Source organism: Cetorhinus maximus, unplaced genomic scaffold (genome assembly GCF_964194155.1).
Source record: "Cetorhinus maximus unplaced genomic scaffold, sCetMax3.hap1.1 HAP1_SCAFFOLD_197, whole genome shotgun sequence".
NCBI lineage: Eukaryota > Metazoa > Chordata > Chondrichthyes > Lamniformes > Cetorhinidae > Cetorhinus > Cetorhinus maximus.
Window position 1 is genome coordinate 57,644 of NW_027596176.1, and position 12,410 is coordinate 70,053.

A 12,410-nucleotide genomic window follows, 5' to 3' on the forward strand; every position below is an offset into this window, starting at 1 on the left:
CATCAAGGAGCCCGAGCAAAACTGGAGTCAATGGCAATCAGGGGGGACACTCATCGCTGGTTGGGGTCATACCGAGCACAAAGGAAGATGGTTGTTGGAGGTCAGTCATCTCAGCTCCAGGACATCACTACAGGAAGTCCTCAGTGTCCTCGACCCACCCATATTCAGCTGCTTCATCAATGACCTTCCTTCCATCATAATGTCAGAAGTGGGGATGTTCGCTGATGATTGCACAATGTTCAGCACTATTTGCGACTCCTGATATACTGAAGCATACTGCGACGAGTAACTCACCTGCTGACTCCCCAAAGCCTGTCCATCATCGACAAGGCACTAGTCAGGAGTGTGATGGAATACTCTCCGCTTGCTTGGATGAGTGCAGCTCCCACAGCACTCAATCAGCTCGACACCATCCAGGACAAAGCAGCCCTGCTTGATTGGCACCCCATTTACAAACAATCACTTCCTCCACCACCGACGCACAGTAGCAGCAGTGTGTGTACCATCTACAAGATGCACTGCAGCAACTCACCAAGGCTCCTTCGACAGCACCTTCCAAACTCATGATCGCTACCGTCTAGAAGGACAAGGGCAGCAGGCACATGGGGAACACCCACCACCTGGAAGTTCCCGTCCAAGCCACACACCATCTTGACTTGGAAATATATCGGCCGTTCCTTCACTGTCGTTGGGTCAAAATCTTGGAACTCCCTCCCTAATAGCACTGTGGGTGTACCTACACCATATGCTCTGCAGCGGTTCAAGAAGGCAGCTCACCACCACCTTCTCAAGGGGCAATTAAGGATGGGCAATAAATGCTGGGCCCAGCCAGTGAAGCCCATGTACCGTGAATGAATTAAAAAATTCAGAATGGAATTGGGACAATATTTGAGGGGTTGATAAATTCTGTCCCGGGTGAGGAGGAGGTGGGGGGGTGGGGGGGGTGGGTGGGGTGAATGTTTAGATTTTCAGGAAATAAATTGAAGGGAGAAAATGTTGCAGAAGGAATGTTCCGGGAGGGGGCGATTTGCAGGGACAGGAAAATTGCATATGAAGGATGTTGAAAAATGAATGAGGGGCCCTTGGAGCTGGAGGGGGTGGGTTGGGAGTAGATGGAAGGACTGGAAAATCGATGGTGGGGCCCAAAGTTGAGGGGGAGGGAATATGGGTAGGGGCACCCCACATTGAAGTGTCCAGGGGTGGGGAGCATGGAGAGGGGCACTGGTGGGGGAAGGGTGTGCAAAATTGATGGACAATCCCAAATCGAAAGCATGGCCCAAAATTGGCATGGACGCCAATGAACTGAGGGGCCTTCCAAAATTGAGGGGTGCGGAATTGTGGATTGGGGGCCGATAGTTAAGGGGCAGCCGCTCTTTTGAGAGTGGGGACACTGCAAAGTTGAGGTGGAGGCGAGTCAAAAGCAAAGAGTCTGGAATAGAACGGTCAGTAAATATATGAAGGTGGCATCAATTGAGGGAGCCTAGAAAATGCAGATTGCTGTCAAATTGAGGTGGCAAAAGGTACGGTGTGAGGGGTGGGGGGCAGGGGAGCAGGAGCTGGCCTGCCACATTGAGGGGTGGGGGGGGCTGGTGGATATTGAGCACATGTGTCCCAAAAACCGAGGTGTCCTCTCCAAATATTGATTGATTGGATAGGAAAATTCAGAGGGTGGTCAAAAATTGCAGCGCATGTGGAAAAAAAATGATGGTGGCCCCCTGAAAATGAGGTGAGGGAACCCCAAAACTGAGGCAGGGGTACAAATTGACATGAAAAAATGTCAGAAGGAAAGTCAGGAAATATTGAGAGGGCCTGAAAAATGCTGCGTAAATTGAGGGTGTGGCAGGGGCGGGGTTGGGAGGGAAGATTTTGGGAGGGGGGGGGAATGGTGGGGCCAAAATGGGGACTGGCCCAAATTAAAGTGTGGGCCAAAATTTGGGGCGCACCCCTGTAATTTCACGGGTCACCCAAAAATAGATGAGCGGCATCCTTGAGGGAGAGCCCCACAAAACTGAGGGGGTTCCCCATCACTGAGGGTGGGAACACCCAAACATTGAGACAAGGGGGGAGTGTGTAAGCGGAAAAAAAAAGGAGGGAAAAAATTGAAGGGGTGGGGGGGTCCATAACTTGAGGGAGACAGGAAAATGCAGATGGCTTTAAATGGAGGCTTCAAGTTGTGTGGGTGGCGGGGTGGGTGTGAGGCAAAGAGGGAAGGCTACAGCTTTCATAGAAGGGCCTTAAATGTTAGTGGTGGGGCTGGATATTTAGGAAGGGAAACCCAAAAATGAGCGAGCACCCAAAATATTGAGGGGAGGGAAAAATTGAAAAGAATCACAAAAAGGAATAGAAACCGTCACGGCTTGAGGGTCTGTACCAGTTTGAGGGTCTGCATCCATTGTTGCATCTTTACCAGTTCTCGGGCTGTATCAGTTGATGTGTTTGTTATGTGTTGGAAGGACTGTACTGTTCCATTGGGTTAAAGTCATGGACCAGTTTGAGTTGCTGTATTCGGCTGAGATGTGGAAGCATTTTGTGCCCGTTGAATTAGCTTCAGGTCCATTATGGTTTGAATTCTACAATGAATAATCAAAACTAACGAACTTCCATCATTTCACTGAATGTCCACATTGAAAGAGGGCAGCTATATCCCAGAGTGTATTGGAACAGCTCTGAGAGAGACACTCGAACATTTGGAATGTAATTACTGAATGGGTCACAGTCAAGTGAAGGATGTCACTGAAACAATATGAGACCCAGGGATGGGGCTGATGTGGTGTTTGAGGTGACATCGCCATTGGTGGGAGAATACAGCTTCTCATTTTATTTAAACAATGTGCTCCACATTGTCCAGTCTTTGGGATGCGGCAGTTCAATCTCAGGAGTAAACATGTTCCATCACCGAACTCGATGTCACAATCTGTTTCTTCATTGTTGAAAGCAAAGTTGAAGGATGCTCCAATCTCCATATCCCCAGAGGTGATCCCACAGGGTATAAATGAAAGGCTTTGGGAATGTATCGCCTCAGAGTTCAAAACAGAGATTGCCTGCAGCCCAAAGGGACACATCACTTCACACTGACAATGCATCTGCCGATTCAAATGGCTAAAAAAATATATTACGCCTTCCTCGCTATTATTGGAGTTCCTGGTGAGTGTCTATAACAATTGAAGTTGTGTAAATCTGTGTGTGAGCTGGTCTCTGGTTTTACTCTGTGACTGAGAATGTTACTTGCTGATCTAGTGGTCACCACTATACAGACACATGATCAGTGATTTCATTTGCCTCAGTCAAATGTCTTGAGTTCTCTGCATTTGCAATTCATTTCCTTAAAAGTAAATAAACATCTTTCTCTAACTGAGAGACTTTCTGAATGATCAAGTTATTGATTTTACTGGAATATTGTGTAATGTTGAACCTGAACTCAGTGAAGTCAGATTCCCTGAAGGGAGGTATTAGGGGGAATCAGAGTAAAATCACACTGGGTATGGGTCACTTCTAGAGCTGAATACCTGACCCCAGTGACCATGTATTACAAGGAGTATCTGTCAGTGTAGAATTGTACTCAGTATGGGCCACTAACCAATGGCGAAATCTGACCCCAATGAGCATGTATTACTCGGAGTATCTGTCATTGGAGAATTGTTCTGAGTATGGGTCACTCTCCAAAGTTCAATACCTGATCCAACCGACCATGTATTAGTGGGGATATCTGTCAGTGTAGAATTGCGCTGACTGCGGGTCACTAACCCGAATGAAGTAAGTTGGTTCTATGTTTTTTATTTGTTGAGTGATCTCTCCATTCCATGGAGCCTCTGTATTTTAGCAATGGAATAGGCTGATAAAGGCAAGAGTTGAGCTGTTCATTGAACGTGTTTGGTAATGGGTGTATCACGTCATATGCCTCGATATTTCTCTGTTTTCTATTGAACTACTTGAACATAAACAGACTTCACCGAGTTGCTGACATTTGAGCGACCCGACAGCATTGTTACAGTATTCCAATCCTCTTTGTGTTTTTATCCTCTTACTTCCATTCCTCTAGAAATAAAGCCCACTGCTTTGTTTGGATTTATATCTTCTTGTTAACCTGTGTTGCTATTTTTAATGATTTATGAACCTGTTCCCCTGAACCCCTGAACCTCTCGACCCCTTTGAGGAAAGTCATTTCCAAGGATTATTTGGGACCCTCACGGTTCCTATCAAATTGCAGCACCTGATGTTTAGCTACGTTAAAATGACTTTTTCCATTGAAATGTCCACTGGGCAAGTCTATTAGTTATTATTAATGTGTTCAGGTATTTTGTTTTATCCTTGTTCTGTGTTCACTATCCTCTCAATTTGGATTTGGCTGCAAATTTAAAAATTATCTTTCTGCTTCACGATTCCATATCTTTGATGTAAATGGTGAAGGGCAGTGATCCCAGGGCTGATCCCTGTGGAACACCACTTGCCACCTCCCACCAGCCTCAGTAAATCCCCTTTATCCCGTGTTCCCTGTTTCCTGTTCTTTGTAGCCAGCTCCCTGTCCATTCTGCTGCTTGTCACCCTAACTCCATTAGCTCTGAGGTTAGTCACCAATCGGTGATGTTGTAACTTACTGAATGTCTTTAGAGAATGACAGTGTTTTCCATCTATTGTACAAATCTGATCTAAAATGTCTGATAACGGGTCAATAATTCAATGAAATTAGTCAAGTAGGACCTGACTTTTGGACTCTGTGCTGACTACTCTTCATTATATTGTGTGTTTCTGGATGTGTTTCTATTTCTTTTTTCGACTCCGTTATTTTTCCCCCCACTGAAATTGTGTGAACGGGTCTATAGTTCTTTGGACTTGGTCTATGTTCAGTTTTTAAAATATGAATTATATGAGCTGTAGTTGTGTCCTCTAATCATGTTCTAGTGATGGTTAATGTATATTGAATAATGTCCCTGCTGCCTCTCCCTATCTGTTTTATTTCAGTCTGTATCCAGGCCTTCCATCCAATACAGAGGATTTACCTTCTCCTTCATCACCTTATCAAAAACCAGCCTGAAACATGTTGTCGTTTTTTGGTTGTATTTACTCATTACCATTGGTCTCTCTATTTCCTCCCCCTTCCCTCCCCTCCACTACCCCCCACCCCACAGATATCTCTCTCCGTCCCACAACCCAAGTGACTCCCTCCGTCCTGAGCTGGGAGCCGTGCTTCGGAAGTTGGGTTCCCTCTGCTCCAAATTCCAGTGAAGCCCAATCTCTCCTTCAACACACAGTGGATGGGATGTTTCCTAACAGACATCACCAGGCCATTTCGCGGCCAGTTGCCCACCACCATCTCCTTCTGGGTCATTCTGAGGATCCCATTTGGAATGGGATCGTTCAGCTTTGTTCATTCTCCATTCCAGCTGGAACTCCTCTCTCTCTTCATCGGTTCTGTTCCAGGTATGAGAACCCTCACAGGGTCATCATCCTGATTTGTGGACAGGGAGCCTGTGGTGAAGTGTAGGTGTGTGGACCTTGGGTGGAAACATAGGGATATTAGACACTCCAATTGTCCCGCGGAGAGAGCCTGTATGTGAGCTCGCAATGCTGCCTTTGTGTAGGATGCATGGACCAGTCATTGTTCCAATCTTTCTGAGGTTCCTGGGTACTTTGATGACTGTGTTTTGCCATCTTCTTCCTTTGATTCTAACGCAAAAAATGTTGCTCCTAATTTCCACTTCCTTCTCCTCACATGGTCCATCTCAGGAACTTCCCTTCCCCTCATTTACTCGAATTCTTTACGCCCATTTCAGGGAATGGGTTTCCCACCAATATCTACTCTAATCTCACCGACTCTCACAGCTCCCTGGATTATTATTCCTCCCTCCCCACTTCCTGGGATGATTCTGTTCCAATATCTCCCAGTTACCCCTTCTCCGCTCCATCTGTTCTGTCAATGCTGCCTTCCACAGCAGTGCTTCTGAAACTCCTTCATCATTTCCCAGAGCCTTTATTCCCATCTACCAATGCTCGGATCCCTGAGAAGGTTCTAGACTGGGAAGTGCCCGAATCTGGGGAGGATCTGAACCTGGTGAGAGTTACGGTCCTGATGAAGGTCTGAATCCAGACAGGGTCCAAACCCAGAGAGTGCCTGAACCCGGGGAGGGTCCGAATCTGTGGAAGGTCCAAACCTGAGTAGGGTCTGAACCTGTGGATTCTCCAAACAATGAGAGGGCCTGAATCCAGCAACGGCCCGAACCTGGGGAGAGTCTGAGCCAGGTGAGGGTCTGAGCCAGGTGAGGGTCCGATGCTGGTGAGGGTCCGATGCTGGTGTGGGTCCGATGCTGGTGAGTTTTCGAAACCAGGGTGGGTCTGAACCTGGTGTTGAATAATCAGATGGGCAAAGTTATAATAGTTGTAGAGTTCATGGAATGTTTTCGGTGTCGTTTCTTAGAAAAGCACCTTCAGGAGCCAACCGGAGAGCAGGCTATACTGAACCTGGTAAAGAGTGACTGGGTAGGATTAATTAATAACCTCACGGTGAAGACACCCCTAGGATGCAACGATCAGAATATGACTGGATTTTACATTCATTTGGAGGGAGAAACGAGTGCTCCTAAAACTGGGATTTTAGACTTAAATTGGGGCAATTATGAGGACATGAAAGTGGAGCTAGCTAAAGTGAACTGCCAAACAAGGTTAAGGGATAGGTCAAGAGAGGTTCAGTGGCAGACATTTAAAGGGATATTTCAGAGTGCACAGAATAGACACATTCCAATCAGAAAGACAAGTTCCAAGGGGAGGACCCAACCTCTGTGGTTAACTACAAAAGTTAAAGACAGTACCAAACTTAAAGAATAAGAATATAATTACGCAAAGACGGGTGGCAGGTCAGAAGATTGGAAAGAACAGAAGGAACAGCAAAGGATGAGAAAAATATTAATGAAGAGAGAAAAATGATTGTGTGAGAGAAAGCTCCCTTGTAATATAGAGATGGATAGTGCAAGCTTCTACCGATATTTAGATCGGAAAATAATTAACAAAGTGAGAATTGGTCCTATAGGGAGTGCGTTTGGGGAATTGATAATGGAAAGTAGGGAGATGGCGAATGAATTAAACAGGTATTTAGCTTCGGTCTTCACTATAAAGGACACAAGTAACAACCTGCAAATAACTGTAAAGGGAGGGAGGAACCCGGGAAAATTACGATCACCAGGGAAGTGGTATTACGTTAATTGTTGGGGCTGAGGGCTGACAAATCCCCAGGTCTGAAAGGGCTTCACCCTAATGGTCTGGAAAGAAGCGGCTGGTGAGATAGTTCATGTACTGTATTTAATTTTCCAAAATGCCATAGATTCAATTTGACTGGAAAATAGCAAATGTAAATCCTTTATTCAAAAAGGGAGGAAGGCAGAAAGCAGGAAATTATAGGCTAGTTAGCCCAACATCTGTGACAAGTAAAATGTTAGAAGCTATAATTTAAAATATTCATGGTCGGGCAATTAGAAAACTTTAAGTTAATCAGGCAGAATCAACATGGTTTTGTGAAAGGGAAATCATGTTTCACCAATTGATTGGAGTTCTTTGAAGGAGTCACATGTGCTGTGGGTAAAGGGGAACCGGTGGCTGTGCTGTACTTACATTTCCAGAAGGCATTTGATAAAGTGCTACATGAAAAGTTATTGCGGAAAATAAAAGCTCATGATGTCGGGGTTAACATATTGGCGTGGATAGAAGATTGGCTGGTTAACAGGAAGCAGAGAGCTGGTATCGATGGGTCTCTTTCTGGCTGACAGGATGTGACGTGTGGTGTGTCACAGGGATCAGTGCTGGGACCTCAACTTTTTACAATTTATATCAATGACTTGGATGAAGGGACAGAAGGAATGGTGGCTAAATTTGCTGATGACACAAAGATAGGTAGGAAAGTAAATTGTGAAGAGGACGTAGGGAGGCTACAAAGGGACATAGAAAGTGAGTGGCAAAGATCTGGCAAATGGAGTACAATGTGGGCAAATGTGAAATTGTTCATCTTGGCAGGAAGAATAAAAAAGAAGCATATTATTTAAATGGTGAGAGATTGCAGAGCTCTGAGATTCAGAGGGATCTGGGTGTCCTAGTGCATGAACCTCAAAAGGTTAGTGTGCAGGTACAGCAGGTAATTAGGAAAGTTAATAGAATGTTATGATTATGGGGAAGGTCCAAACCTGGGGAGGATCCGAACCTTTGGGAGAGTCTGAACCTGGTGAGGCTCTGAACCTGGTGAGGCTCTGAATCCGGGGGTGGTCTGAACCTGGGTAGATTCTGAAAACAGGGATGGTCTGAACCTGGGGAGGCTCTGAATCCGGGGGTGGTCTGAACCTGGGTAGATTCTGAATACAGGGAGGGTCTGAACCTGGGGAGGGCCTGAACCTTGGTAGAGCTTGAACCCGGCGAGAGGCAAACCCGGGGGGACTATGAAAACGGGGAGATCCTTAACCAGGGGATAGTCTGAACCCGGGGAAAGTATGAACATGAGGAGGGTCTGAACCTGAGGGGGTGTGAATCTGTGCAGTGTCTTAACCTGGGGAGAACCTGAACCAGGAAGGGCCTGGTGCCAGGGAGGGTCTGACCCTGGGGAGAGGCAGAACATGGGGAGAATCTGATCCCTGGGAGGGACGGAACCCGGGCAGAGTCTGAGCCCTGGGAGGATCCGAACCCGGGGTTGATCGGAACCTGGACAGTGTCCAAATCTGTGGATGGTGTGAAACCGGGGAGGGCCCAATCCTGGTGTGGATACTAACCTGGAAAGTGTCCTAACCTGTGGGAATCAGAACCTGGGGAATGCCGAACCTGATGATGGTCCGAATGCAAATACACTTGAAAACAGCTGGGTTTGGGGGAGGGGTCTGTGTGTGAGTGGATTAAAACATAGGCAGTGGGCATTCCTATTGAGGGTCCGAAAATGGGGAGTATTTTCCTTTTATTCATTCACGGGATGTGGGCTTCCCTGGCTGGGCCAGCATTTATTGCCCATCCCTAATTGCCCCTTGAGATGGTGGTGGTGAGCTGCCTTCTTGAACCGCTGCAGTCCCCGTGTGGTGTAGGTACACCCACAGCGCTGTTAGGGAGGGATTTCCAAGATTTTGACTCAGCGACAGTGAAGGAACAGCCGACATATTTTCAAGTCGGGATGGTGAGTGAGTTCCAGGTGGTGGTGTTCCCATGTGTCTGCTGCCCTTGCACTTCTAAATGGTAGTGGCCATAGGTGTGGAAGGAACCTTGGTGAGTTGCTGCCGTGCATCTTGTAGATGGTACACACACTGGTGCAATTGTGCGTCAGTGGTGGAGGGAGTGAACATTTGTGGATGTGGTGCCGATCAAGCGGGGCTGCCTTGTCCTGGATGGTGTCCAGCTTCCTCAGAGCTGTGGGAGCTGCACTCATCCAGGCAAGTGGGGACTATTCCATCACACTCCTGACTTGTGGCCTGTGGTCCTAACCTGGTGGGGGTTCTGAACCTAGCGATGGACCGAACCTGGTGAGGGTCCCGACCTGGGAGGGTACGAACCTCGGAGGGTCCGAACCTGGTGAAGGTCCAGACCTGGGAAGGTCAGAACTCGGGGATAGTCTGAACACAGCGATACCAATAAAGGGAGAGAGCAGTCCAGCCCCACCCAGGCTCCAATCGCGAGAATGTTCCGATCCAGCGAGGGTCTGAAGCTGGGCTGTGGTCAAACCCTGGGAGAGGTCCGAACCCTGGGCAAGCTCCAAAATTGGGGGTTTGTGTTGGGGGTATGGTAGGTGCTCTGGTTCCGACCACCAATCTCAGATGGCTCTGGATGGGGTGGAGGGTCCCATGAGGAAACACAGAGGTTCAGAGTTAAACCCGGAAAGCAACCTCAGTAAAATATTGACATTGGGTTCAGGTTATGGCTGTGATTTTTGAATTTCAAACCCTGCTAATCCATTCCCCATCCCCACACCACAGACCCCGTCCAGACACAAACATACAGACACACAAACACACACGCACACTGACCACCCATATCACACGTTACCTGGTGGTAACTTCCTCCCCTTATTTTCTGAGCCTGACAGGGACAATTGTGCATCACTAATTCCCAGTCTCCATTCCCATCTCTCTCTTACAGCTAATTTACTGGCAATTCTGATACTTTCCCGGGGAAAGTGTGGTCTCTCCAATTGCACCACTCGCTTCCTGGTGGCCATGGCAACGGCGGATCTACTGGTCATTATCACTGAGGTTGTATTGAGGCAGCTCAGTTATTATTATTTCCCAGTGTCGTTCCTGGAAATCACTCCCGTGTGTAGTGTTCTCATTGTCCTGCTTCGTGCAGCCACAGACTGTTCCGTCTGGTTCACCGTCACTTTCGCCTTTGACCGATTTGTGGCCATTTGTTGCCAGAAGCTGAAAAGAAAATATTGCACTGAGAAAACTGCGGCTGTGGTTCTAGCAACAACCGGCGTTCTGCTCTGTTTAAAAAACACCCCATGCTACTTTGCACAGGAACCTGGAGAAATCATCGATAACGTACCCTGGTTCTGTTATAGAATGCCAAGCTATTTTACTGACCCCGGATGGGTGGGATTTGACTGGTTTGATACGGTTACAACCCCACTGCTCCCGTTCGCTTTAATGCTGTCGCTCAACGCTCTGACAGTCAGACACATTTTAGTGGCCAGTCAGGTACGTAAGGGACTGAGGGGTCAGAGCCAGGGAGAGAATCGCAGTGGCCCAGAGATGGAGAGCAGGAGGAGGTCTGTGATTTTACTCTTCACCATTTCCGGCAGCTTCATTCTCCTGTGGTCGGTGTATGTTATGGAATTCTTATATTACACCATCACAGGAACCGATCCCAGTGATTACACGCATTCTGAATATACATTTGCACAAGTCGGATGGATGCTGGTGAACTTAAGTTGCTGCACAAACACATTTATTTATGGGGTGACTCAGTCCAAGGTCAGAGAGCAGGTGAGGAATTTGGTGAAATATCCACTTACACCCATTGTTCAATTAATGAAGAAACTGAAAAACTGAGAACAGACCAGAGGCGCCTCCCAGCGTTTCCAGCCCATGAGTGGAATATTTATCCACAAACTCCCAATCAGCTCCTGCCACCCTGAGATGTACAGCAGCCCCATCCAATCACGGAGTTCCGCCGGTGACTGACGCCCCCCCACAACCAATCAGGGATCAACAACCTTAGGACACGCACAGCATCCTCAGCCAATCAGGAACCTGTGCGCCGGTCTGACCTCCCAGCTGAGGTTATCAATGGACAAGCCTCATCCCTGAGTGGAACCCAGCTTGATAGATCCGAACTGTTATTTGATTGTTTAAATACGTGGAGAGTGGCGACTGAACAGAGTCACCAGAGTTAGCTGATGGACTTTGAACAAAAAAATAAAACATTGATTCAACAATAAAAGATGAACTGTATCACAATACTCCTACGCCCACAGCTATACCTTTACAGATATATACAGATTTGTAAGGATAGTACATGTTACTAAAGTTACCTTATACTCTAATATTCACTGTAAATACACAGTCCACGTAAGCCTAACACTCTGAAACCAAGTGACAGATATCACCTCAACCAGATCCTATGGCTCTCTCCTCAATTTCCGATTGTTACACCATGAGCCAACCTTCAGTCTCGCTGAACTCCGTCCTTCACCTGAAGGTTTCCAATCTCCGCTCTCCAAGACCTCACCTTCAAATCTTCTCCCAAACTGACGTTTTCTCTCAGACGCCTTCAGCAAGGGATCACCTTCAGGGATTCGAACTCTCCATCCAATGCTCCTCTTCCCTGGGTCACCATATGCATTCAAGCTGTCTGCCACACACTCTCTCTCTCACCAACTCCACCTCCATAGCACCCCACTGCTTCACGTTTCACATAGCAAACAGTTACAGTAAACTAGCCATCTCTTTGGGCTTTCTTGCCTCTTGCAAGCTGTTCTCACTTTAAAACTGCTTTCTGCAGCTTTTGTCTGTTTTAATCTGAAGCCTGAAGCCTTACTACTTGCCCCTCACTCTTAAGAACACTAACAGGACCTTTGTATCCCCTAGGTTCCTGTCCTTCCTTTGCCTAGGAGGTCTGCTTGTTACTTTCTCCTGCTCCGCTCCCCTGGATTTTTGGGGTCTTTTCCTTAGCTTGGGGCTGGCAATCTGAACCCTTTGCACCAGCCTCTCCTGGCAGCAGCTTTCAATTAAAAAAAACAACCAAATTCCACAACTTCAAATCAAAACTTCTGTGTGTGTGTCTGTGGGAGGGACCTGCCTCGCTGGTCCCCTGTTGCTAGGCAACAGTCCAATTCTTCTGTCCTTGTTTTTTTACCTTTCCTTTTGGAGTCGTAAAACTCCTCATTAGAAATGCAAGCCCCTTGAGAAGTGGAACTAAAACTCCATTTGACCTCTGATGACACACAGATGCAGAAATGC

At 47.1% G+C, this 12,410-nt stretch overlaps 1 protein-coding gene across 1 annotated transcript; it reads left to right on the forward strand.

Annotated features, from left to right (window-relative positions):
* Positions 1-3,008: 3,008 nt before the first annotated feature.
* Positions 3,009-11,000, forward strand: LOC144673010 (putative G-protein coupled receptor 139). The gene is made up of 2 exons (XM_078535009.1): positions 3,009-3,144; positions 10,090-11,000. The coding sequence occupies exons 1-2, from the start codon at positions 3,009-3,011 to the stop codon at positions 10,998-11,000; spliced, it is 1,047 nt and encodes a 348-aa protein (XP_078391135.1).
* Positions 11,001-12,410: the final 1,410 nt, after the last annotated feature.